General features: G+C 35.3%; 1 protein-coding gene across 11 annotated transcripts; it reads right to left on the bottom strand.

The window, feature by feature from the left end:
* Window positions 1-1,015: 1,015 nt before the first annotated feature.
* Window positions 1,016-27,080, bottom strand: TUBGCP5 (tubulin gamma complex associated protein 5). 11 transcript variants are annotated; one of them, XM_026088778.1, is made up of 25 exons: window positions 26,893-27,080; window positions 23,759-23,812; window positions 23,572-23,680; window positions 21,788-21,884; window positions 21,082-21,192; window positions 20,454-20,533; window positions 19,211-19,346; window positions 18,052-18,169; window positions 16,564-16,653; window positions 15,908-16,001; window positions 15,354-15,600; window positions 14,961-15,163; window positions 14,131-14,246; window positions 12,510-12,778; window positions 11,334-11,532; window positions 9,583-9,771; window positions 8,371-8,553; window positions 8,005-8,089; window positions 7,784-7,904; window positions 6,861-7,039; window positions 5,804-5,929; window positions 5,111-5,199; window positions 3,189-3,289; window positions 2,906-2,995; window positions 1,016-2,070 (listed from the first exon to the last, which is right to left on the bottom strand). In XM_026088778.1, the coding sequence occupies exons 1-24, from the start codon at window positions 27,063-27,065 to the stop codon at window positions 2,922-2,924; spliced, it is 3,243 nt and encodes a 1,080-aa protein (XP_025944563.1). In that variant the 5' UTR covers window positions 27,066-27,080; the 3' UTR covers window positions 1,016-2,070; window positions 2,906-2,921. The 11 variants fall into 11 exon arrangements, 5 of the variants coding, with proteins under 5 accessions (XP_025944563.1, XP_025944565.1, XP_025944564.1 ...); XM_026088780.1 differs by lacking the exon at window positions 21,082-21,192; XM_026088779.1 differs by lacking the exon at window positions 2,906-2,995 and having other exon boundaries at window positions 26,893-27,065.
* Between the last annotated feature and the right edge of the window lie 570 nt (window positions 27,081-27,650).

Here is a 27,650-nt window from a genome sequence, read left to right as displayed (position 1 = left end):
ACCACGGAAAAGCAAACAAATATTGGAGGTTGGCTGAGAACCAGCATGCAGGCATCAGCAACCTCCAAAATACATAGAAGTCTCTCTGCATAAAGCAAGATTAATTCCTAAGCAGGAACTTGGGTGAAACAGCAGCAGACTCCTTCACTAGCATGGGGTTCCTTCAAGCAAAATAAGTAGTCAGAAGCTGTAAAGGGGTTTACTAGGAATTAGTGTTTCACCAGCATGAAGGATTTTTTTCCTATCTAGCTAATATTACCCAAAGCAGGTTTATAAAGAGCAGTATTTTCACTGAAGGTAAGGTAACCACTGTATAGAAAGGAGGAAAAAAAAAAAGGCAACCACTTGTTAGATTTTTAGAAGCACATAGTGCAGAATTTATGTGTATATGCAAAAAGTAATGAATCAGTGCAATCAAGTGCTGAACTTCATAGCACAAGCATGCCTTTTAAAACTATTAGTTTTGAATTGAATGAGCAAGAAGCATTTAATGAAGAACATACACTGTCTATACATGTAATAAATAACATGGAATCTCAATGAAAAGCAGTTATGGTAAACTGAAAGTATAATTACTTCTGTTAATAGTGGTCCACCTATCACTCAAAGCATCCATTTGGAAAACTACATCACATGGTAGCAGAGGATTATATAAACACAATGTTCTCTAAAACAAAACCTTCACTCAGTCAAACAAAAAGGAACATGCTACAGGGCAGTAGAAAGTTTCCCAGTACTGTACTTTTTTTTTTTTTTAATATTTTTTGTTTTCCTGAAAAAGCTTTAAGTATGCAAGTTGGGAGGACCTCTGGAGATCATCAGATCACATCAGAATCCCAACATTCATTTTCACAGAAAGTAATTACTGGTACACAACTGTAAAAACAGTTTCAAAATGCGAGCCACAAAGTCTCACAGTTGGCAGTAAGACATTCCACTTACGTAGCAGAAACATTTCAAAAGTTTTGTACGTTCCCAACTAAATTTCAGCAGAAACACATGCACAACAGCGAGATGCCAATTAGCAAATTGCTTATTTATTCAAATAAATAAAGAGGAAAAGAGCTATGATTCTCTTTTTAATGCAGGTGTACTGATGCCACAATTACAGAGGAATTTCAATGGGGAGGAGGCAGGGCAAGCCATCTCGTGTAAACAAGCTTCATATTTACTTTTCTAAACATATACCCTCTTCTGTATTATGACCTACCTCTCTACGTGAAATTACCTATTAGAAGCATGCTGATGAAAGGTTTGGTTGCAGAAGGTTAGAAGCAGGAGAAAGGTCAAGCCATGTCTGACAAACTCTGAAATATGTCAACAATCCAATTGTTAAAATTAATATATTATGCACTGTGTTCCTGATCCTGCTTAAACTGACAAGAGTTTACCACTAAAATTAGTACGCATCTGATCATTTTACATCAAAAGTATTGGTATTTTATGGTCTGCAACAATCCATTTTGATAAGTTATTCTTGTATTTTTTTACATGAGCTTATCATAACAGTCAGAATTGTTCCCAGAGAGTTCTTAAGAACCATTAAGCAAATAAAATGAAGCCTCTCATTCTTTTTTAGGGGAAAAAAGCCAAGATGAACTCATACCAGCCTTTCAGGTAATAAGAAGAATCGAGTCACACCACACTACCCTGTGGCCTCTACAAAGCTTCAAAATTAATGGAAACTGTAAATCATCAGCAATTACTCATAATGAAAAAAATCCCTTTTCACAAGATGAAATACATTTTATATATTTTCAAATTGGGTTGTTTTAGACAGCATGAATTTTACACTGCACATGATTTTTAATGTTAAAACATACACACAGAGAAAAATACAGCTACAAACAATGCACTTAAATACCTGTACATCATTTACATATTAAAATATTTTACACTGCTCCAAATTGTGTCACTTAGCTATGCACATTTCAAAACAGAGTGTAAAATGCTTATTTTTTTAAACAAAGAATGGAAAGTTAATGCTGCTTTCAGTTCCTTAGTAATTCAATTGATTCAAGTGTTAACTTTGTTCCATACCAGCCATCAGGGATAAAGCTAAAGATTCCACTGTGAACAAAATCATAAAAAAAAAGACAAACTGTTAATATTTACATTTATATCAGTCTGCAAAAATTCATTGCAGCACTCAATTTTGTACTTTAAAAGGAAGACACAATCTTATTATTTAAATTGTAAAACCTAAGGTTTTAAGACTGTCAAGTATTTTACGAATCTGATATTTCTGACCACACTTCACCATTTCCCTCACCTCCTGAAATAATTAAGGAATAACTGATAAGAATTGAGCTCCTTTGTGTGAAATACTAATTGCAGTAAATGGAAAAAAAAAAGAATAATCTTGGGGGGGGGGGTTGTTTTTTGGGGTTTTTTTTACATGTGGTAAGCCACACTCACAGATGATTCTTGTAGACTGAATAACAGTGATTTGAGATAATACCTCTTCTAGAAGTCCATCTTACTTCCTGTTGGGGGTTACTGCTCTCAAAAGAGAAACAGATGAACATGCATCTAAGTCCCAGCTAACCCCCTTCAGAATTTGGCACCATAGCTCAAAGTGCCATTGATTAGCAATTTAAGCTAATACATCAGGCCACAATCAGAAGCACAGATATGTCCTCTTCTGCTGTTTCTGCTACTGAAGCAGTAACTGCCACAGAAGGGCAGAGCCAAGAACTCTCAGTTTCAGCTGAAACATCATAATATTTACTGTGACTAAAATTCTAGATATTAGTGATATATCACAGCTGTTAGCCAACAACAGTAAGAATGCTTTTCTATGCCTTATAGGAACAGGGAGCTTTATAAAATCAGAATACCACTCCAAGCTAATAAATTTCTAGACAGAATTTAGTTTCATTTACTTGTTCAGAAAACTACTTGCCATTTTCTTGGCTACATTAGTCATCCCGTCCTCCAGCAAACAGGTAAACTGTAGATAGCTGTCCATAAAAAAAAGCATGGCACAAATACCCTAAAAAGTGAATGCAGTTAACTTACTAAGAGGTAAGTAAAGCTTCATGTCTGTGAATACCTCATTTAGTACTTAAAAAAAATGAGATTCTTTAAGATGCACTGACAAACATTAAAATGGGTTAGCATAAATACATTCCTATAAGGCTTGTGTTCCAGTAAATGTAGGTATATGAAAACCCTTATATACTTACAATGAGGAAAAGAGCCTCGACAGACAGCTTTGTTCAGAATAGTTACAAGAAACATATGACAGTTCTTAAAATCAGATTCCATCTTCTCTATGGATTCCATCCTAAGAAACAGTTAAAATAGAAGTACACTTAACAGACTAGGAACTATGTTATCTTCAAAATACGACCAAAACTTCTTAATGACAAAAAAGCTCCCTGTACATTGTAAATTCAAGCCAGAATGCTATTTCAGTTATGTCTGTGTACACCATTTCTAGAAAACAAGGGCAATTTTGACAGGAATGCCTGGGCACTATCACAATGCTACCCATAATGATTTTCTCAATTTCTTAACTTAGCAGTTAGTAGGAGGAACTGTGTGGTTCTAAGTGACAAGAATTATTATTCCCATGTAGTTTTATGTCTTAGGACAGCCATTTCTGGTGCCTATTGCTTCAAAGCTCCTTGGGGTAAATCTGCACTGATAAATAAAATGGGGTCAAGATCACCACATTGCTTAGATATTCACTGACTCTTTAACTCCACTTTGGACTGCGCCAACTTGCTTTCACCAGAGAAGCAAGACTGGATAGTTCACACCAATCATTTCTTCCTTTTTTCTCCTCTCCCAAAAGACAATACAGATGAGACTACATCAGGTGCAACTCTTGACTCTGGCTGTCCTGCCACATCTGAGAGCATGCAACCTCGGATATAATTTCAGGCTGTATAAACACTGCTATGGCAGTTTATAACACAGCCTTCACAAATATTTCAGACATATTTTAGAACTGGAAAAGCACCCCAAAACAATAATTTCCTAGTGCCACAGAAGACCAAGGTCCAAGTCCTGTGTGTAGAAACACAGCCAGTCTGTGCCAAAAGGAACTACTTCCAAAAAACATGGATGTGAGCCAGTCCATGCCAAGTGGCCTCAGGGCCATGGGTCAGTCCTTGACTCTTAGACCTTGCCTTGGAGACCTGCTCACTATCATTCACCATTTGAGCAGCAGGTTTTACAAGCCAAAAAACCCCCCCCAAAAAACAGATCTTATTTTTAATCTAGGCTAGAGAATGGCCTAAAGAAGGACAACTGATTCACAGACCAACACATTAATCTTATCTGGGAAATTACAGGTGGGATTCTTCAATCATAGCCCTTAAGCAAGCACATATCATTTTTTAAAACCCCAGTTATGACAGCTGTCTCTACAGAATAGGTATTATGGGAAAGGACAAATCAAAAAACTTCCAATTTTACCACAAATACAAAATTCTAGCATTTGAGCAAAGGGAGTCAAACATTCTGCATGAAAATCTTGAATCCACCAAAGTTAATGGAAGAACTTTCATAGGCTTCAACAGTTTCATGTTTTTACCTTAAGATTTTGACAAAGGCTTTGTAATTTGGATTGTCCACATTAGGAAAAAAAAAAAAAAAAAAAAAAGAAAAACAAAAATGTATGTTCTGCACTTCCCTGCCTCCCAGAATGAAAGCCATGCTAGGTAATTCCACTCTTCATAAACCAATTAATGAATGTCAGCTTCTACCTGCCTACAGTTTTAAATCATAGCCGGGAAACATGTTTACAAACCCAACCTGTGACTCTCTCATTTTACCACTACTAACAAATTGGAAGGAAAAGAAAACCCTCTTTGTTGCTAAGCTCCAGAATCTTTTCAGAAACTTCAAAGTTAAATATTGGCCACCCTTTTCCACTAGAAAATACTTATTATACACTGAAACAAGTGCATGAAACTTGTTAAGTTCTACCTAAAAAAAATTTCATTTTGGTTAAGAAATACTATTTAGCCTCTGGAATCTGCCATTAAACATTCAGCAAAGTCCTGTTGTTTCGTGCACAAAAAAAATCTCAAAACCATATCTGTAGCTCAGAGCTTTGAAGTTATGATAATACAGAATTTTAGGTATGTATACTTACTTCCAAGCCCCCAAACCAGCCTGCCAACGATCTGCAAACATCAATACTAAATTTAACACTTTCATTATAGCTTCTTTCACAAAGCTCACCTAAAATAACAATTAAAATAAAAGGAGTAATAGCCAACAATTCCTTGTTAATCATAATCATTTTCATTATTAAACTGCAAGGCAGTAATATGCTAATGCCATTTACTCTGATCTGTAAAAACAATCTCCTAAGTATAACATGATTCTAAATTCAAAATGTGTTTTGTAACTGTACTTGCTCCCTGATTAATTTGATGGCTGACTATTTTGATGAAGACTAGCACAGAGAGTATTCGGGATAAAAGGCTACAATGCTATCCAGATATCTAAAGTGCCAACGTAGTAGAGCTATTACAGATAATGTATAATCATTTTATTTCCAAATACCAGTTTGTTCAAATTCCCACATCTCTCAAAAACAAATGAATTGTGTAAAATCTGATGTAAATAATTTCAGTTTATCCTCTTTTTCATAGAACTGAGGTAAGACTTGCAATGCAAAGTGAATCTCAATGTTAACTCCGGAAAAGTTACTGTTTCCTCAAGAGTACCTATGTACTGCTATGCAGGAACTGCAAAATAGACAGCCTAATTAGTACTAAATTAGTTTCTATCTTGCTAAACTCAATATATCAAATATTCCTTTTTTTTTTTTTTTACCCACCTTTTCTCTCAATAGGCAGCGATCATGGATTGTAGATAGATATCTGTAATGAATTTTTATCAACTGATCTAAATCTTTGGCTTCTTCTACCTGATGCTGAAACTCCAAGCCTGTACTGTGAAGAATCTTAAACACAGAAAAGACTACAGTTACTAAATTCTACGTTGTACAGCAGTACTTACTCTCTCAAGTCTCTCCCAAGACTTTTTCTGGAGACTAAGACTGCTCAATTAATTCACTCTTCCCTTTCCAATCTTTTAGGCTCAGTCTCCCAGCTACCATCAATATAGCATAGCTTTGAATTCTTCATAATTGATAAGTGACATTCTTCATATAAATGGGGATGCTGCCATTGCACAATGGACAGATTATACTATTTCTGTAGGAGTGATTCGGAACACATTAATTTCATTGGGGACTTTTTAGGATGCAGAAGATTTGAACTAGAAATAGAACACAGGTCATCTTTCAGGATACAGAAATGCAAAATACTATCGTAACAAAAGAACATCCTCCAACTTCTCAAAAGAGCAACATATTAACACAAGTAATTCCTTTATTAGGTTCGAAAAAGGCAATAATAGAGCAGCTATAAATCTACAGGTGTTATCTTATTATTTAAGAAGTTAAGTATCAACTTTTGGATCTGATTACTTGTGATTTCTGAGAAGGATCCATTTAAAGAAATAAAATTTCTGTACTAACACTTATATGACCATAATAACTCTTGAGAGAATAATAGCTTACAGAAACCTATTTTGACATGATAGTGTTTCAATCTCATAGCATTGGGAGAAATAGCTAAAAAGAAAAAACTATTAGTATCCATAGATAAATAATATGTATGTAGAAATTCTAAAATATTTTTTGAATTACTGATTTAAGATGTCTGAATTAAAACTGACAAATATTTTTAGCTCAAATTCAATGTGTATATTGGGCATTAGACTAAGATTCTGCTTTCTGTTTGCATCTATTTGGTCCAGATTGTTTTAAACGAAATTGCATCTATGGTTATACGTTCTTAACATAAATGAAATTATGTTATAAGACAAACCCTCGTCATGATATAGTTGTGCAGGCTGTTAACAAAATGCATAAGCTTCACTCTTAAGAGGAACATGTGATGTATTTGTTGTTTTATACGTTCTGTTTGAGGTCCGAACAGAGGAAGTGTTCCTTGTTCTAATAAAGTTCCTTCCTTAAGCTGTGGGTTTTCTGCAGCACAGAGTAGCTCTAAAAAAGAAAAGAAAAAGGTATTAAAATGAAGTGTATATGAAAAAATGTAGCTAAAACATTACTTAAATTTGAAATTAGTTATTTCTTATTATTCTGCACAGAAGAAAAAGTTTACATCAGTTTATTAATTCAGATGATTTATTAAGATATACCAATAAGACACTGAAATAGTTTGACAATATATGTACAATGCAAATTGATAAATACTTAAATAGGAAATGCTATATAAGAGCTAAAGATTATGTGAAAGGATAAAAAAACTATATTAAAATGAAGCTACTTCCTAATTTATTTTTTAGGACTTGAAGTGTCCATTATTCATTTTATATGGAAGAGGAAGAATACAAGTATCAAACCAGTGAACTGAGATACTAAGAGATCTCTTTCTAGATTCCCCAAATATTTAAATTGTGACTTAAAGTATGTATTCTGAATGATGTATCTTAATGCTTTGATCTCAATTGGAGCATATTTTTAAACTGTTTTCTTAACTTGTTTTCAAAATACTCTTGTAAAATCATGAATAAACAGTGTTGCTCTTCAGGTTAAAGAGATACCGAAGAAATGCCCTGAGTAATGTAACTGATTTTGAAAGCTAATAGAGACGGAGATCTATTTTATAAAATGAGTCAGAATCCTAACTGTTCTATATACTATTTACTGTAAAAATCAGCAGACTATATATATCCTTAGACTACAGACCAAGATTTTAGAATATCTGTCATTCAAGCAGTTTCTTACCATCAAATCGTAAAACATCTAGGCTATACTTGGCCCACTTTATCTGTAGTAAGAGCAGAAAAACTTGATTGTAAATTTTTTGGCACTCTAAGCTTATAACTATGTCCACAGGCCAAGGAACCTAAGAGAGAGGATAATTAGGAGAGAAAAGGTAAGTAACTTCAATAAAACATTTCAAATCTGTTCTAAAATAACAGCAGTAACTTGTAATTACACTCTACCTTATAACTCAATGTCAAACCATCTAAGGTGTGGACAGGGAGTTTCTTCTTTGCTGTATCAACATTTTCAAACGATATAGACAACCTATGTAAAGAAACAAGTGCTTTTATTGGTGATAATCTATCTTAAATTAGTGGTTACTTTTCTTAAAGGTTTTTAATTTCTCATTGTGAAACATCAACTGTCAGATTTAATGTGGTAGAGGAGGGTAGAAAAGATGACAACAGTTCAAAACTTCATTAAAACAGATTCTTGTAATGAATACGCAAGAATTAGTATTGCACTATACAAGTTAGGTATATTAATAGAGCTAGCTGTGAAGGAAACAGTAACTGTATTGTATTTTGCAGGATTTTGCATTTTACCTTGAACTATCCTCTGGATAGCGTTGCCCAACTGCTTCTTGAAGTTGAACATTTAAGAAAGCAATGTTCTGCCAAGTTTCTTTTTCTCTAATTTTGTCAAAAATTGATGTATAGAAATCATACATAGTATCTCCAGCTTCAAGTAAGAAAAAGTTTCTCATTGCCTGCAAGTATTCTACTAGCCTAAATGGGGAACAAAAATATAGGCATTTCCTCAATCTTCATCACACAACTGGAATCAAATACAACTTTTATAAAAACAAAATCTTAAGAAGTTTCTTCATTACAAGAACTCAAACCCGAACATGCTAGACTTAATGAAGTCTACCCTGAATCCTTTGTTTATTCTTCAGATGTCCTCCACATATGTTCAGATAAAACAAAATAATCTGCCCATGTTTTACTGTAAGCCTGAGCAGCTCCGTAACTTCAACAGAACTACTTACGGGATTCAGCCATCTTCTGGGCTGGGCAATTCACAAAAATAGCTTAGAAGTGAGAAATCCTGTCCCTCTCTCTAAACAGAACTTAGGAAAGGAGATGTAACTTCAGGGAGAGTTCTGTGTAAGGGAGGATTTTAATATGGAGCCCCCAAAAACGATATTAATTCTTCCTCTGAAAAAGTAGGAAGAAAACTACTTCCTCATCTGTCACAAGAACCATGAATACAGATATATTAAGTATGTGTAGTTCTTATATAAATGTGGTACTGCAGAGCACTAGTACTTTAGGCAGATTAAAAGCATGGTGACTTTATGGCAATGTAAAAGGTAAAAGGAATGGGTCGTTTTACTCTGTGTAATACAAAAATACCTCATAATACTGTTTTATGTATTATAAATTTTATAGTATCATAACCAAATCTCACCTTAAATAAATAATTCTGGCTTTGTAAAATTTCTCTTGCTGTTTCAAATGACAAGATTATTAAAAATACTGTCTGAAACAACTTCCCTATTGTATGTCCACTGAAAACAGATTGATAGCTTTACTCCTGATTTAACCTGGACAAAGGTTTCACATGGGATTCTATCATGTTATTTTCTCCTTTTTACTTCAATGTTTTTGCTGTTGTTTATCAAGTTGGAGTACAAACACAAGACATTTTGAAGCTTTTTAACAAAATCTTTAAAAGAAAATTCCTGCTTTTATTATATGGCATACCACTGGTATTTAGTATTTTTTAAAGGAAAAACACAGTTAATTTCTTACCTATAATCCTTCTTTAAAGTTTGCATTAGATTACCACAACATTCCAAGTATTGCTTGTCTATGTGAGGATAAAGGCAAGACCTTAATGTCAGTTCAAAAGTCTGGCAGGTCACTGATTCTGAGGATCTATCCACACAAACATCCCCACCAGTAAACTTCTCATGAAAGTCACTTTGTTCCAAATATAATCTTCAAAATAAAACACATTACTTAGTGGAGAAGGCATTTAATTCATACAACACATAAAAGAAAGATGTCATACCTTCAAAGCTTTTAATCAAACTTTGATCTTCTGCTCTAGAAAATATGTTGCAGAAGTAATAAGAGCTGTTTCTTAACTATAGCACTCTTAATTCATTAGTTGTTAGTTTCATAACAAGTCTATGAAGTGACCATTCACACTGTTTTTGTATGACCAAGCATAAGAATATTGAAAGGGATGACATACTGTAATCACCCAGTTGCTCAAGGAATAATTCTGAAAAATAATACCAAGCTCAAACACTCTACAGCTTAATAAATAAACCCTTTATCATAAATAATCATTTTAAAACTACATGTAGTTTTATAAATTATAAAACCGTATCATTTTAAAACTATATTGTGCATCAACAAAACACTGGTGAGATGAACTTCTCAGGACAAGAAAAAACAAAGCTACAGGAAAAAGGCAAAAAATTTGAAAAAGCAGAATTTGAGGTCCCTTAAATATGGATTCATATATTATCTCTAATATTATATCTTAAGAAAAGAGATTCTGTGGGCATTCCACATTTGGTAAGCTTAATTATTTTGTCATAGGAAAGATCAAATTATTATAACTTGTAAAAAGCTACTCAGTAATTTCATCCATTATAAGAGCAAGCCCATTTTTTATCACTTCAGAGCAGGTATTGCCTTGACAGACTGAACGAGATTGTCATTTATTTAATCATGCTATCAACTTTAATGAATAGGATAGTCTCAACCAACAAGGGAAGGACTCTTATCTACTATTAATTACAATTTCTTTGTAACAAATGGTGCCTTTAGACATATCTTAGGAAAAACATTCCAACTTTAATTGTGTAGAGTTTGACCTTTACAATAAAAGCCTTTAACTACAATTGTAAGCCAAAAGGCACTATGGATCACCAACATTTTTGAGAAACTGAAGTCTTAGATCCCAAATAGGTATTCAGGAAAAAAATAAGTGGCTATTTGTTATTTGTAAATAATTAAGATTTTTAGAGTTACAACCTTTCCTGCTAATTCTCAGAACATTTATAACCTCTACGACTGCCTTCCTTCATGAGGAAGAATGAAGAATCTTTATGCAATTAACATGAATTCTGGAAGGCTTTTAGAGCACAACTGAAGCTGCATTTTTCAAATAATATGCTTGGTATAAATCAAAGACATTTTATACAATCCCAAGCAAGCCCATTAAAAAGTTTGGATTTTACAACAGCATTCACTATTAAAACACACTTTATTTATTTGATAAAAACCCGTTATGATAAAAGAYGACTCCAAAGGATGCTACTAGCAGGAATTTGCAAAAACTTCTTTACTGTTTTTTTTTTTTTTTAATTGGCAGAAGGGTGGTGGTTACTTAGCTTTTGCCACTGATTATCAGTGCTGTTCTTTATTCTGTGCTTGCTTGTTTTAAGCAGCAGCAACTAAAATTTGGTCTACCGAATGTCACCAACCAGAATATGGCTTTCCACAACACAGCAGTAAGATCATTCATCTAGGGGTTATTCATTTACCTGGCAAAATTAATAGCCAGCAGTGGGTCATGGACATCATCCAGTTCTAAGTGTCTTTCTGCTATAGACTGCATCTTTATCAGGCTCTGCTTTGTAGCCTGTTGTTCTGTAATAATATCTGGAACAGATTCTTCCCCGTGCCGCAGGCGAGATTGCACGGATTCCAAGAACAGCGTATACAAACTCTTTCTTTCAGCATCTGAATTGGGTAAGACATTTCATGGTAAGATTTGTTCCAAGAAAAAGCATCATTTGAACTATAACAGTAAGAACCGTACAATCTAACATTTACTTGGTATGTTTTAACCCACTACATTTAGGCCACTATTTAGCAAAGTGCTCAAGTACCTAAATGAAGCACTGCTAAACCAGTCCAGTGCTTAAAAACAGGCATATGTTCAAATGCATTGCTGAATAGGTGTCTGAATTATAAAATATTTCAGAAAATGTTAGAAAATTTCCTCCTTCAGGTGCAAAGGCAATTAATTATTCACACCTGAAACAGCCCTGCAGTTTTCACTAGAATAGATTATCTTCTCAAACCAAGTGGGGAAACAAGCCTAGAGAGATCCCAAAATAATTCAACTACTCTATTTCTAAACATAAAGAAAAAGCAAAACGAAAAAATATATTTTGTCTCCTATGAAAAAACAGAAAATAATAATTAATTAGACTGTTCTATGTTTTACTATCGTTCAAGATAACTACCCTAAATATTCATATTTATAAAAATGTCAAGATTTTTCATCTAATTATCAGTAAGCTTTCTTTAGCAGTCCTACATGCTGTCTCAAAATTATTCAACCACTTATTAGTGGAAAACAGCTACTTATTAAAATCAAAAAGTATTATGCTTGGAACATATAAACTGTTTTTGTTTGACTCATAACCAATGGAAAATGTTTTGCAAGCATAATAAAACAAAGTTTAAGAACAACTTAACAAATCAGACCAATAAAAACTGAAGTGAATATTCAATCTTTATTCACTTTGTTCTTATCACTTGTTTGCACTGGAAAAGTAACTGTTTTCAATCAGGTGTGAAGTTACAAACCATACTATTGAAGTGTAACTAGGAGAGTATATTAATCTAAAAACATAGAAACATTAATACATAAAATATGTCTGTACTGTTAGGTACACTAAGGACTGGTATTATACAAACTGACATCTCACCTCTTGATGCAGCTTGTTGAGGAGAACCATCTTTACATTGAAGATTCTTCAACAACTGCATGGATTTTCCAGCCATGATGATTTGCTTTAGAACTGGTTTCAGAAAAGAGACCATAGTATGTTGCCTGCTTGAAGGGGCCTGATCGCTGCCAGAACTGGCACTGGCATTATCACTCATCTTCTCTTCATTCTCTGTCTTTTCTGACACACTATATAATGTGTAGGTAGCATACCAAAAATCTCTGTGATTAACTGGGACATTTTTGTTTCTGTAAAGAAACAAGAAAGCTATTAAATACTTTTTTATTTTTGAAAGATGAATCTTCCTTACTAGATGATATAAATCATCCTTTTTCCTGTACTTAGCCTTTCATTTATACTAATCAAAAAGCATTTTCAAAATTATATAAAAAAAGCTCATTCACACATCAAACTATCTAGACATCTCCAGAATGATGGATAGTTTTAGCAGGATAAAGAATCAGCTCACAATAGATAAAGACAATTTTATACCCAAGCAAACCCCAAAACAAGGACAAATAGACTAATAAAATTAACTTTATGCAGGAAGTTAATAATGCCTAGGGCTGTTCATCCTTAATAACAAAATGATTAGTGTGATTAGTGATTTACTTAGATTTATTTAGTAAATCAAAACCACAATGAAGAAAATACTACTACAAAAGCAGAAAATTTCTAGATTAGGTGAAAATTAAATTCTTAATTCACTTTGCTCTTTTGTGCTGTTTATATCAGATACATAGTTTGGTCTTTGAAGTCAGATGGAAAGTAACCTAAATTAGATAATTAAAATTGGCTCAACTGTAAATACAAGCTGAAATCACAACTGTTAGCAGTACTGAAAACACAACTATGGAACCAAGGAAAGAAAAATCAAGTAGGATACAACAACAATGATAAAGATCTCAATAATTAAGGATTTATTACAATAGTATTAGAAAGATTCTCTTACTACCTGCTCACTTTTACATGTCTTAAAAAATATATGTTCAATTAAATATTGTAGATGGGGGAGGGAAATCTCTAATTTGTAATTATGAGACAAAAATCTACTAGTTTCCATTTCAAACTGTCAAAAAAGCAACCAGCGAACCGTAAGATACAAGAAGAGAAATTAACAGACAAATAATATTTAGGAAATGTGCATGTAATTCAAGACACTTTATTAATTTGTACTGCAAGTCTGAAGCAGTAAGATTTAAATTCTAAACAGCATTTGATTTATATCAACTACAGATTAGTAAAATAACTGAAAAGTAAATTTTAAAATTTTTCCAGGCATCTTGATTTTAAAAGAAATTATTAACAGCTTTAAAAAAAAAGTCAGCACACAGAGTTGGATTGCCAATTTTATATTATAGATAGGAAAGTTAAACACTTGATTTCTATTCCAAAAAAATACTCGATAGGGCTCAGTATCTAATGCAATTTCCCTAATATGCTGAGACAAGTCATAAGAGAATGATTAAGAAATTAATTCTACTTAAATAAAACAACTAACATGAAATCCTACTTTCATTGTGACTATTTACTTCCTAGGTTCTGCAGCAACTGTTATGTTCACACTCACATTTTGTTTACTCAGTATAACTATCCCTACCTCTGAATGATAAATTCCTTTGCAGGATCAAACAAATTACCATGGACTATCCACTCATCCACTGTCTGTAAATACGGCCTCACAGTTTCAACCCAGAGAGAGAACAGAAGGGACACCTGAATTAAAAAAAAAAAAAAAAAAGTGGCTGTTTTTTTAAGTATTAGATGAAATACAGCAAAGCCTAATCTGTTAATTGTGCAAAAATAATTTATAAGATGTACTAACTATACTTAAAGATTTTTAAAGATAAAATGTTGAACTAAAAATTACAGCACACATTGTGCATGCTTCCCTTTATTACTTTTTTCATTGCAATCAGTCCCAAATAGCAACATTCCTTATTTTCACTCTTACATCTTTTAAGCAGAAATGGTTAGTCATAGAACATTCTGTGGTTTCATAATGTAGAAAACTGAAAAACAGGAGGACAAGATGACATTTACTATATTTTTACTAGTATAATCAACAGGTAACTGTAAAAACAAAAGTGCATTTCAGCATTAATTGAATTATTCACCAATGTACAAGAGTTATTTAAAAGCTTTCTCTTTTGTAACAGTCTCCTTGCCTCTTGATTCCCCACAGATGCTCCCCACCTGAGTCCTAACACCTGCTGCTGATCTTCTTTCAAATCTGATTTTATCCAGGTTAAGTTAAGATACAAATAACTCATGTCAAAATACAGTAATTCATTTATGGCAATCAAATTTGTTCTCAACCTTCAATCAACTAGCTGAAGGCTAGTGTACTCAGTCACCATATCATAGAGAAATTTTACTCATCAAGTATTCTAGTGTGTGTTCTATTAAAGAAGACTTGATTTCCCCTACTGTTTGCTCGGATGCTTCTCCAACACTGTCATATTCAAGAATAGCTTTGTAGAGAGTATTAAGCAGATGAGATGCCCGTACAACATTTCTAGTGTCAGGTGGCACTTCCGCTACTCCTGTGCTGAAGACTTTGTGAAGTACCTTCAGCTGTGCCAGTCGGGGAGACAACTTATCTATTACTATTGAAAGCGTGACTGTTTTATCTGGAAAAAAAGACAAAAATATATGAAGATAACATCCAAAAGAAAACAACATTTTGGCAAAGGTATTCATGAATTTTTAAAATATAGCATAGCATCTTTCACAGTTTCAAAATTTGTGCAATGTCTTGCATGCTTCCCTCTTGTAAGAATTCATGTGCCTCCCTCTTGTAAAATTTCCCTTGCACTGTACCTTTGTTGATTATGCATTTTTCAATTTCAGTAAGTTCTTCTTTAAAGCTAATGAAATATTTGTACAAGGCCCACATAAAAGCTTGGTAGGTTCTGAATGGGGCTTCAGTAGTTTTCTTTGGAGTAGAAACAGTTCCATGCATTATGTTTTCCGGGCTGTGTCCCATCACTTCATCAATAAACTTCTGTAGTCTAAACACAACTTGACCATATGCTGCTATCTGCTCCAATACAGATCTTAGGCAATTCTAGAAAAAAAAAAATTAGAAACATCTAATGTAAATGTTTATTTTGTAAAACCTAAAAATAAAATCACAAAATATTTTTATTTTCTTTGAACTTAAATATAACAAAATTTTGCTATGTCTATCACCTAATTATATTCTCACATACAGGAACAGCCTGTTCAGTTTTATTAAATCAAATGTGTTTTGATCAACTTAAGAACAATTACAGAAACATCATTTTTCCACAAGAAGTTTAATTTCCTATTTGCAAAAGACTACATCTTTCTGATGACAGATACATTCAGCTGAGATTCACCAAACAACTTACATGGGTTAAATGAGTTACAATAATATCATTCCGCACGGCCACTTTTCCATCATTCAGTTGAAATATAAAAAGTTTTTTAACTCCTGACAGTAACCTGGAAAAGAAACAAAAGGAGTAATACATTCTTTTTCCTTAATGGACTCATAATTTTATAATTAATAGAAGAACTAGCTCTTGCTTGCCTAAATGTTTATTTTCTTCAAATAAAAGAAGACCAACCATGATGCTATTGGTACTGTAAGCTGTTGCCAGAACAAGAACAATAAAACACGGGCAGCAGGCAAACATCCCCTAAAGTTCCTTTCCAATTGAGATAATTTCAAAATATAGGATGGTTCAAAATTACTTTTCAAAATTGCACACTTGTTAAAAATCCATAAGGGCAAGATAAGAACAAATTGGTTCTTCTTAACAGTTGGACCTGAAGAATCAATACATGCAAGAAGCAGTAAACTATATTCTTCTTTGTGAACCTGAACAATTAAACACACATTAGCAGCATCTTTATTATCAGCAATGGTGCAAACTAAAGAAAGCTCAGTAATAATTAGTTCCTCAAATATTACTTCAATGATAAATCTCTCTTCTGTTATCTCCTTGAGTGAAGATACTAAAATAAAAGTTAAAATGCAAGCTTTTTTGACATTTCTGCTTACCAGAGAGTTTCCCGTATAACCTGAGTTTCAGTGACTAGTGTTCTTTCTTCTGGCACATGTAAAGGATTACTGGTGTACAAGTGGTGGTCCCTTAGAAAAAGAAAATGAAAACAATTTAATGGTTGAAACCACAGCTGACTCACTTGCATGTATCTTAAGACTCAGTTTTCCTCTACTTACACCTGGGTAGCTCCAATGGATCAAGGGGGTATTTGAAAAATATAAACAAGGGCAGAGTTTGTTTCTGTATTGTTAAGCAAAATAGTATGGAAAAAGCATTCAAATTTCATTTAGTCATACACAGCTTGACTAGCAGTTAAGTAGCAAATACTGAAGTACTGAATTTGTTTTTTTTTTAATTCCTTGATCCTTGATTATTTAATATTTCATATTCAATACTGTGAAAAGTTAGTCACTCTTTCTGTTCAGAATATTAAACTTAAAAATAAATATGAATTTGCCTAACTAATATCAGCAAATTCATACCTTATCCCAAAAGTTTGCCCAAGGAATGGAAACTCTTCCTCATGATGCTGTGTTGCTCAATTCCCTGTAAACCTTCCACAGTATTTTTCGTATTTTAGCAAAATATACAGTGATTATGTGCATTTGTAATATTTTGACTTATTAATATCATCAATGGCAATAGTTATGTTACCACATTTAAAATTCAAACAATCCAAATTAAGTACTACTGGTTACACCATGTATCTGCTAACTTAGTTGGAACTCACAACAGAAACATTATAGTTTTATTTGTTACTGATTTCCTAATGCTTCCTGTAAATTTTGGTTCATAACTAGCTAGGTAACTATCTGACTCTAAAACAGATTTACTCCTTCATTAAGAAATGCATTAAATTAAGCAATCAAATACAAATCTCATGACATGTATTAGTATAGTACTGATACTTCAGAATTCTGGAAGGGGGAGGTGGGGGAAACAAAGAAACAGACATAGTTTTTTTATTAAACTTTCTTCTCATTTTCCTTCCAGCACCACAGAGAATTGTGATGAGGTACTTCTGTGTGTACTTTCCCCACATAAAATCTGTGTTTAATTCTAACTTCATAAGGGACATACCAACAAGCAAACAAAAATTAAATTTTAGGAAATTCTTTATTTTCAGGACTACTTACGATCCATCTACATTAGTTCCTCAGAGACCTTCAGAAGGGTTAACCTCAACAAAATTCAACACTGAGAAAGATTTGCTTCTTGAAACAAGGAAGTCTCTCTCTCTCTCTCTCTCTTTCTCCCTCTCCCTAACATAATAACAGATGCTTTTTGAAATGGTTTTTAATAAAAGAAACAACTCCTGCTTCCTAATCTTTTTCATTTGTACCCATTTAACTGAAAACTCTGTTTTTACTAAATCAGTAATAACTATAATAGCTTTATAACGCAGTATTAAAGACAGTCAATAAAGTCATTATTTAGCATTATATAATGCTGATAGGAATGCATAAGTGACCTTGTTTTCTTACCAGACTGCAGCTAGGTTGGAATGCAGGTGCAGACTATGTGAAAAGCGAGGAGCTCTTCCTGTCCAGTATTGAGGAACTACATGCTGTTCCAGCCAGCTGCGGGCATCAGGTTCACCAACTGTGAAAATGTGATAGTAACTGAGGTATTTTTATTTATTTAGGAAATGCTTATAAAACACAGGAAGAAGTTATTAATGCGCCTACCCACTCAGCTGCAGAAGTACAGATCTTTCAAATAAATCAGAATTTGCAACTATTTACACTTCATTGCATTCACATGTATTCAAAAATGAATTAGTTTACACTTAAATGCCCCCATCTCCTAAAGGTTTCTTAAGTCCTAAAAAAATAAACTTGGAGACGTATTTAGATTTCAGCTCTTCCTTCCTCTTCTATTTCAGGCAATTCTCAAACAATATATACAAAATAAAGGTAACTTAAAAAATAAATTGCCAAATATCACTGACTTTGTCAGCATGTCACTTTCTACTATGCGCTCAGTCCATTAACAAAAATTTTTTTCTTTAAATATGATTACCAGGAAAACTTTACCTAATCTCAGTTAGCTAGCTGCTTCTTGTACCATATATCTATATCATGCTGTCTTCTTACACAAGGTATCTTGTACCCTATACTATTCTATGCAAAAACATACAGCTAGTTAACACTGTCTGAAGCTATTCAGAAGCAAGCCACTAGTGTTTTAATTATATAAAAGCATTTTTTTCAAAAATGTTTCATATACAGAATTTGTTCAACCGTTTCTCATCACCTAATTTTATTTCAGCATTCTGGTATTTAATGATAAAGAGATCCATACAACTGTTACATTTACTGAATATGTTTTTATTCCTGTATTGGAATATTCGTGCACACTTTCACCACAGAAGTTTGTTTCCAGAAATAAATAGAAGTCTTCTCCATTTACGTCAACAGAAATCACACCAAGCCTGCCATTCTAGTGCTTTCTTACTGCTAAAAATTAAACAAGCAGCAGTGAACAGTAAGGCACATCTTTAAACCATAACTATAGGTCTAAGAACATAACACCTCACTAAAAAATAATAAATAAAGCAGCATTAGATTGCTAAACTTTGAGCACATATGTTTACATTAAAAAAATGACAGCTCTTGCAAACTCTCAGAAGAAAAATCTAACCTTTCCAGGAAACATTAGGTACTGTTTTCTTGTTTGGATCTTGGTCTTCTAAAGGTGTCCTGTCTACTTGGATACCAGAGTCCTCCCTGCTCAAAGGCTGAGTGTTTTCCTCTTCTTCACTTTCTTCAGACCAATCCTATGAAATGTAATAAAACACAGTATGTCTCAATGCAATGTAACAGATCTATATTCAGTTCCTATTGACTGAGAAGCTGAGTGTTTCTTCCACTGTAAAGGCAGTTCACAAAATTAAGACTAACATTACTGTCTACCAGGGACTGAACTGGTTTAAGTTAAGTAAAATATTAAAACTGAAAGTTTTTGGAGCAAGAGAATTTGTATTTACCTTAAGGGATCTAGCACAATTGGATTTAGGTGTAGAAAAAAGCACAAACTACTGAATTTTTAAAATATATTTCAAAAGCACATATTCACATAATATATGAAGTTCTAATGATATCAGTGTGCTGTTCAAAGTTTTCAATACAATTTCTCCTTCTGAGGTTCAAAAATATAATTTAAACTCCTGAGCTTCCACTGCTCCTTAGGTACTGCCATATTGATAACTTCTCACAGTATTAACAGACTGTTAATTTATTTGTTTTGCAAAGTTTTCAGAGTCATGTGTTAGGATGATCTGGGAAATCCACATACATTCTATTAACTTTAGCTGATACAGTGAAACTGTTACTTTGAAATCTGTTTTCTTCTTAATCTCCTTTTGTCATTATGCATTCTACTTCGATGCTAAAAATTTGTCATATCCTTTTAGACCAGGGACAACAATCAGTAATCTTATCGTTTGGCTATTAAGTGGGAAAGAGATTAGAACAGTATACTGTCTGCCAAAGAAAAACATTTTTTTTCCTCCAAATCTTTCAAGTGAATTAGAACTTGGGAAAGGAAGTGTGTTCAAGTGGACAAACAAGAGAACTGGAAATGATCACAGAAATACAGGTAGTTCTGATTAGGAGCAGGCAGAGGTCAGCAGAAGAAGCCAGTTTAGCCACAGGACTTGTCAAGTTAAAACATGGTGAAGAACAAAAGCATTTTGTACTACTATTATTCCCATTTGGGTCTGTATGTCTTTCATGGTATTAGGTAAGGAAGTAAGCAACATATTAGGGAATCCTGGGAGGATCAACACAACAGAGTATACAAACCAGGGGAACTCAGCCAGGACTGTAACATGCTTCGAACCAGTGTATACGGTTATTTTCTTTCACCTTAAAAAATTACTTACTGGTGTATCTATGCCAGGGCCAAAGTAAATTTCTTCTCCTTCCATCAAAAACTTTCCCCAATCAAATTCTTCTTCCTTTTCTAAGAGGAGTATAAATACAAAAATGCTGAGTCTCATTTAACTCTGATTTCTTTTTCCTCTAAAGACATTTTCAAAGCTAAAAATATCTCGGTACTCTACATCTTTACAATAAAAGGCATTCTCTTCCGCTTAAGATTATGCCATTTTTCCTTTAACAAAGTTATACACTTTGCACGTGAAATGTAAATGGTGACTGTATATTCCTTAATATTTTTCAGTTTTGTTGCTTATACATTCAAAATATGCAATGTAGTGAGCCATCAGCATATTAATCTGTATGATGCTATACTATCCTAGGCTTCAATACTGGAAAAACATGCAAGGATGCAACATATTACTTATTATGACTAGTCCCATTTAGCTCAGCAGAAACATTCTAAACATATAATTTACATACGCATAAGGATCCTGGACTGTAAACAAAACAAAGCAAGCATTGGCTTATTCTCCAGAAAAGACACCACACATCCATGATGCTATGTGTAATACTTCAAAATAACAATCAAACTTACAATATATTATATCTTAAACATGAAGTTTACTCAACTGTAATTAGTGGTGTTTGAGATAACCTCTTCATATTCACATTCCTGGAATGGGCTGAAAGTGCATTCAAAACACCGCCGAGGGAATGTGCAGAGATCATTCAAAAAGGAATCTTAAGATGCAAGATTTTCTTTAGGTTAGTCTGAAATATTCTTCTTTCAGTCTATGATACAACACTGTAAACAAATGGGGGATGGCATCCACTCAAACTTAAGCACAAGCCTAGTTTATAGGCACTGAGTGAAACAGTCGTCCTTTCTAAATTAGGCAAATGGGCTCTCCCTCTGGAAGCCTTCAAAGGTCTTGACCTTTCCTTGACTACACAGGGAACAGCAATTTACATTACTAGAGCTGTTTCAATAGAACCCCTACTGAGGTGCAAGATAACTGCTGAGGATAGAAACCATTTGTCTTTGAGCTTATAAGTCCTTCTGAACAGGTGAAGAATTTTAGTAACTGATAGCAGTACAAGTCAAAAAGCATCATCAAGAAACTTTAAAGTTGGTCAGAAAACTTCATTAGCTGATGTAACAAAAATGGGACTACGAAAGATTTGCAGGGTGTTTTAAGTGTATAAATCATACAGCAGAATCAGTAAAGCACCCTGAAGTGAAGGAGATAATAAAATAGAGAGGACAATGTCTTTCTTATCATATTATGTTAACTGATTGTATGTTATTAGCAACACAAAAATCTTGTAAACTTACCCACTTCCTTGTCTCTTGGTTTTTCCACATAGTTGGTGTTGGATGGAGAATCAGATAAACACAACAGAAGAGATAGTATGGAATAGTGTGTATCTGTCTTTAAAACACATAAAAGAAGCAAGTTAGAAAATGGCTTAAAAGATTTTAGTTAGGAACAAATGAAGCCTATTATATGTAGGAATGCTCAGCATTAATTCCCATTCCTCAGTCTCAAACTAAGAAAAAAACCTGCAACACCAGATCAGATGTTATCTGTTTCCTTAGGCCTGCTCACTAGCCAATCAATATTCAAATACTTCAAAATCAGCCATAGCATAAGCTGCCTCTTTCTGAGCTGATAAGAAGAAGATATGGAAGAGATAAGAGGAACGCAGAAGTACAGTGGAGGTAAAAAGTCACCAGGGGACAAGGGATAAAGATGCATCTTTAACTGATATTGCACTAATGCAGCTGTGAAACAAAGGCCTTCAATCTGGCTACAATACTCTTGCCAAGATTGGTATGCTGCAGAGATTTGTGTCATGATCTGTTTCCTAGTATCTGCTTAGAGCACAACAATTTCTTATTGAAGTAATATCTTTCTTCAGCCTGGTTCTGACTTTCTGCAGCATATAGCTCACTGAGTATGTATTTTTCAATATAATGTTCCTATTTAATACTAGTGACTCTACAAGAGTTTGTCAAAGAACACCAGTAGGTTTTTGACAGAATCACATATGAGCTAAAGTTTCATTTACCAGTCATAAAACTCAGATACTCAGTCTAAGTTACATGCCATTGCTAAAACCTAAATGTTGCGTAATATCCCAAATGTGAAAGACTACACTCCAGTTGCATTTTCAAAGGAAAAAGGCTGTTTCAATTCTTAGGATATTTGCAACATTCAAATATAAAGTGCTTGTTTGGGGGTTTTGAGGGGGTTTATTTTAATTAACTCTCAAAACAAGCACGATTAGAGATATTTATTCACAAGTCTCCACAGTACAGTATAACAACACGTGACGTAAAAGCCATTGTGCATTCTTGGATTTCTCACAACAAATTAAAGGAAAACTAAAAACAATCCAAAGAATGGTAAGCATCAGTGCAGTGAGAAGTAGAATCAGGCTACAACTCAGAACAAACAGCCCTATTAAAGAATGACATTACCACCAGTCAAATCATAATTCACAACAGCAGGAACTTTCAGTTTTCAAAGGTCAAATTAAATATGACACTGCCATACTGGAAGCATAGTGAAAGCGTCCAAGTGAGTCAACCTTTGCTGTTTCCATCCATCCAATGCCCTAAACTGATTTGATTCAGAATGCATCAAAGATGAAACAAAGTCCCAATAATGAAACTACAGCATAGGAGTGCTCCATTTGGAAATATACTAAAACTAAAATGCCCAGATGCATCACCTGACATAGGGTAGAAAAATCCAAGCAAAATATAAGAACTTCTGCTCAGCTAGCTATTGTTTTAGAACAGAGAGGAATCTAGTTACAACATTTGTACAATGTTGACCATAAAACATCTTCTCTGAAAAAAGATGTAATTTAAGTCATGAAACAGTGCATGCTGAAACACTGAAAAAACAAGAAACACATCTCTAAAATAAATGGAGAAACTACAGAATACAACCCTGAGAATCCATGACATAAACAGCAACTGCAAACCCCACTGGTAAAATCATCTGTAATTTCCAATACAACATCATTATAGAAGTCCTCATCATCAGTATAAATGCAAGAGCGCTGGAAAAAGGAACTACCAAAAAACCAAACAAACAGCATACATACCTTTGTTTCTTCAACGCCTGGGAGTGGCGAGTTCAGAAATTTTTGTGTTAATCTTCTCCAGCTTGCAGCTTTTCCAAGGTCAGAATGAACTACTAATTTTTCATGTATTCTAATAAAAAAAAGAAGTATCAACAAATGCTCTAAAAAGACAATTAATCCATTATTAATCCATGAACATAAAACTTACCCATCTATCGTCCTCTCTACTTTGTGACTGTTCACATCAAGAAACCGGTGAAACCTGTGTGAGAAATGTGTATTAGAAAATGTTTGAAAAGAAAACCTGAGTGAGGAAAAAAATAAAGCTGATTTACATATATGATGACAACATCAGTAATATGTTTTCTGGTTAATAACGCATGATTAATTCAGCAACATCATTAAACAGCAACAAAAATTAATCTCCATGTCTCTTATCTCAAGGAGGATTAACTATAATTGACTTTGAAGATGGGAAAATGTATGTAAGTTACATTTGACAAGCAATTTAAACTGAATAGAAAAATACTACTGTAGCAGCAAACCAAGCAATTAAAGTAGCTTAACTCAGTTAAGTCAAACGGAGTGAGGAGCTCAAGAACATGTTTGTCAGAGATCCCTGTTGAAAGCAAAAAAATTACCTGGGACATGCATCACAAGCACAGGGAAAATATCCACATGGAAAGGCCTCTAAACCAAATGAAAATCCTTTAAAAATAGTAAAGGACAGTGCCAGAAAGAAAAATGAAAGAGAGCCCAAATAAAATAAAGAAGGATGAACTACAGAAAGCGCACATAAGGACAAAGTAAGAACAGATGAAAGGTAAGTTAGACTTTACAAAGGAAATTAGAATAGGAAGAAGGTTCTTCAGTTATACATAGAGGAAAACCTGGAAATGTGATATGACAGCAGTTTGGATTACATCAAGATTCCAGATACTCTACACGTAGCCCTCAAAGTCAACCTAGTATTTTGCCTCAGCTTCCGGCAACAACTGCATAGAACAAGGTGATACAAATCATATGACCAAAAGATGAAAAAGAATACTACATTTGAACTGGGAGCACAAGCTAAATGTAATGGACTGAATTTGGAGAGGCAATCATCTCAGTGTCAAAGTAATGAACTAGAAAATGAAACTGCAAGCCAAGTAGCAAAGATTTTTAATAAGCATCACTGAAGAATAAAGACATGCCTGTATTTAAGAAAAACAACTTGGTTAACTACAGACCCATTAGTCTGACTTCAGCTGTGTGAAAGGCTTTGGAATAAATGTTGCAAAGAATAACTAAGAGATGAAAGTAAATGGAAAGCATGATAAAACGTAACATTAACTAGGCAGCTGATATTCAGGCTAAGAAAATACAGCTTATCTCATCTATTTCAGCACATTAGCTTACATGGGAAATCATTAGTTCACCTGGAAAATGATGATAAGTACAAGAACTGGAAGATACATAAAAAGAGACTAGAAAGATGACCCAAAAAAAGCTGCATTGAAAGGGAAAACTATTAAGCTAAAGGAAAGTTATTAGTGAAATTTCTTTAGCCCAGTACTGTTTAATACTCTAATTAATGACCCTAACACAAAAAAAGTATTTCAATTTTTTTTTAGGCAAGTTCAGAGAATCATCAATAGAAGGACTAACATACTGCACAGAAAGAATTAGATGAATTTGAGAACCACAGTATAGAAACATCATCAGATCTAAYAATACAAATCACAAGTTTCACAAACTTGAAACTAAAGAGAATTTCTACTGTTATCTAAGGGCTCATGAGTTGGAAACACCAGATTTCAGGCTGAAGTTCCTGGTTTCTTGGACAGCAATACTGGCATAAACACCTTCCTCTTCCCAACCCTCCCACACCAAACTGTTTGTCATCAACCCTGCATTGCTCCCTCTGTTTTTCTGCCAGGTTGTTTTTCAAAAAACAACCCACCTGTTCCCCAATTTGAAATAGCACACAATGACACAAGCAACTGTGTCACTGAAACAGGAGAAGTGTCAAGTCAGGGGACAGAAGACAGGACTTATTTAACCAAGCTCAAGAAAACCCTGCTACCACTACAAAACTGCAGACTCAAGATAGTTACTATTACAAGCAACTATTCTGATGCAGCTACAAAACCAGCAAATAGAATTCTATGATGCATTAAGTCAAAATACTTCTGGTAAATACAAGAAACACAGTGAGACAGCAGTTGCAATACTCTATTCCTACTTTTCCAATGAATACCACTAGCCTCCCTTGACATTTAGCAAAGTGTTGATCTTGTCAAAATGCCAGCTATAGGTCACACTCAGCTCTGCCACATCTCAGACTCACACCAGCCACCGACCAATGGATATTTAGTTATTGTTTCATGCAAAATAGTCTTATTTGAGTCTGCTATAGGTACAGGTTTCACAATCCTACTCAACGCTGCAATGCAGTAAATGCTATTGCTCACCTAAAAACTGGATTTAAGCAGCATGAGAAATGTAATTATTATTGATTTTAAATCGATTAGGCACTTACTGCATGAAGTTAAGCAACTACATAAGGCTCTGTAGAGGCAGCAATTAACTGAGAGTAAGGGGAACTGGAAATAGATTATGTGAAAACTGCAAGCAGACACTTGGTATGATAATTATGATAATTGAGAAAAGCAGTGTATGCAAGTTCAGTAAAAACACTTCAGATGGTGTAATATATGTTAACTGTATCCCTTTAACTTTATTACTGGTTAATAAAGACTGTATTTATGGCAAGCTCAAATAACATCAAACACATCTATCTTTGCAGACTGATATCCTTTCACATAAGTAGTATCCAGTATCCACAGTATCCATGGCCAGCTGCTTTATCTTGATTTGGTGAAGTTTTGTTTATGTGCTCTTATGTATAATGTTTATTCCTTTATTTTGCCTTCTACAGACATAAGTTTCCGGACGACTCAGTGAGAATGCTAAGTCACCTTTTTAGGTATCAAGAGAAAAACCCTATATCACTGAGATTTAGAAGCGCCAGAGTAACAGCCACTGATCCTGCGGTAAGGACTTGCAAGCGGCCGCCCGTGCCACCCCAGACGCCCGGCATCGCCGCAGCCCAGCAACCACCAGACGCCCTCCCCGCTGCCAGGCGAGGAGGCGACGGCGGAGCCAGGCAGGCCGCAGCCGGCCGCGCCGCTACGAGAGGGGCCGGGCGCCAGAGCCGCTCCTTCCTCCGGCGGCAGCGGGCAGGGGCCCGCGCGGGGCACCGGCCGGGGGCAGCCAAAACGGCCGGCGGTGTCCGCTCAGGCGCGGGGGGCAGGGAGGTGGCGGCGCCGCAGGGGCCTTGCAGCGGCGGGCGCTGACCTGAAGTTGGACCAAGCGAAATTCAGCGCCATCTGGAACCGGCCGCCGCCGAGCTCCTGCTCCTCCTCCTCCGGGAGGCCGGTCACGCGGCGGACCAGCGCGCGGACGTCCCGCTCCTGCTCCCGCTCGAAGCGGCTCCGGGGCCCGGGCGAGGGCGGCGGCGGCGCCGCCATGGCAGCGCCGCTGGGGGAGGGGCCCCGCGAGCGGGGGCTGGRGGGGAGGCACGCCACAGCCGCCGGCGCGCACCACCTGCCCCGCGCGCCGCTTCCTAACGGCCTCTCGCGAGACCCTTCCCCTGCCCCCCCCGCCGTTTGCAGGGCGGGCGCGTGCGCATGCGCGCGGCGGGAAGAGGCGGGTGCAGGGAGAAGCCGTTTGCGGTCACGTGAGCAGCGGGGGTTGCCGCTGCGCGGGCTGGCGGCGGCGCACCGGCGCGGCCGCTGCAGCCCCTTCCTGCCCAGGAAATGGCAGTTGTGTTCAGAAGCGCCGCCGCAAAGGTGCGATCGCTCAGGATGTCACAGCCCAAATGAGCAATTAGCAATTTTGTAGTAACTCAAATAAGGCTAGACATTGCACGGTTCACTCCAGCAGACCAAAACATAATGCGCGTCTTGATTTCGAGGAGGATCTGAAGTCAGGCCGGGCAAGGCACACTATCATTTGACTTTAGAGCCATGTGCTTTTTGTGGCACCATCCACCCCACTGTTACCCTTAGTAGTACTTGAGTAAGAAGCTGCCTTTCACCTTCTTGTTAAGACCA

The sequence above is a fragment of the Apteryx rowi genome, unplaced genomic scaffold, assembly GCF_003343035.1.
Source record: "Apteryx rowi isolate R43461 unplaced genomic scaffold, aptRow1 scaffold_783, whole genome shotgun sequence".
In the NCBI taxonomy this organism is placed as follows: domain Eukaryota; kingdom Metazoa; phylum Chordata; class Aves; order Apterygiformes; family Apterygidae; genus Apteryx; species Apteryx rowi.
Note: the sequence above shows the minus strand (reverse complement) of the source record. Positions and strands in the feature narration are given on the sequence as shown.

Coding starts and splice junctions, on each gene's coding strand:
- TUBGCP5 (XM_026088778.1), bottom strand. CDS start 27,065: ATGGCGGCGCCGCCGCCGCCCTCGCCCGGGCCCCGGAGCCGCTTCGAG. Junction 19,347..20,453: donor GCCCTGGCATAGATACACCA/GTAAGTAATTTT, acceptor TACATTTCATAG/GATTGGTCTGAAGAAAGTGA. Junction 3,290..5,110: donor GCTGGTTTGGGGGCTTGGAA/GTAAGTATACAT, acceptor ACTGTTTCTTAG/GATGGAATCCATAGAGAAGA.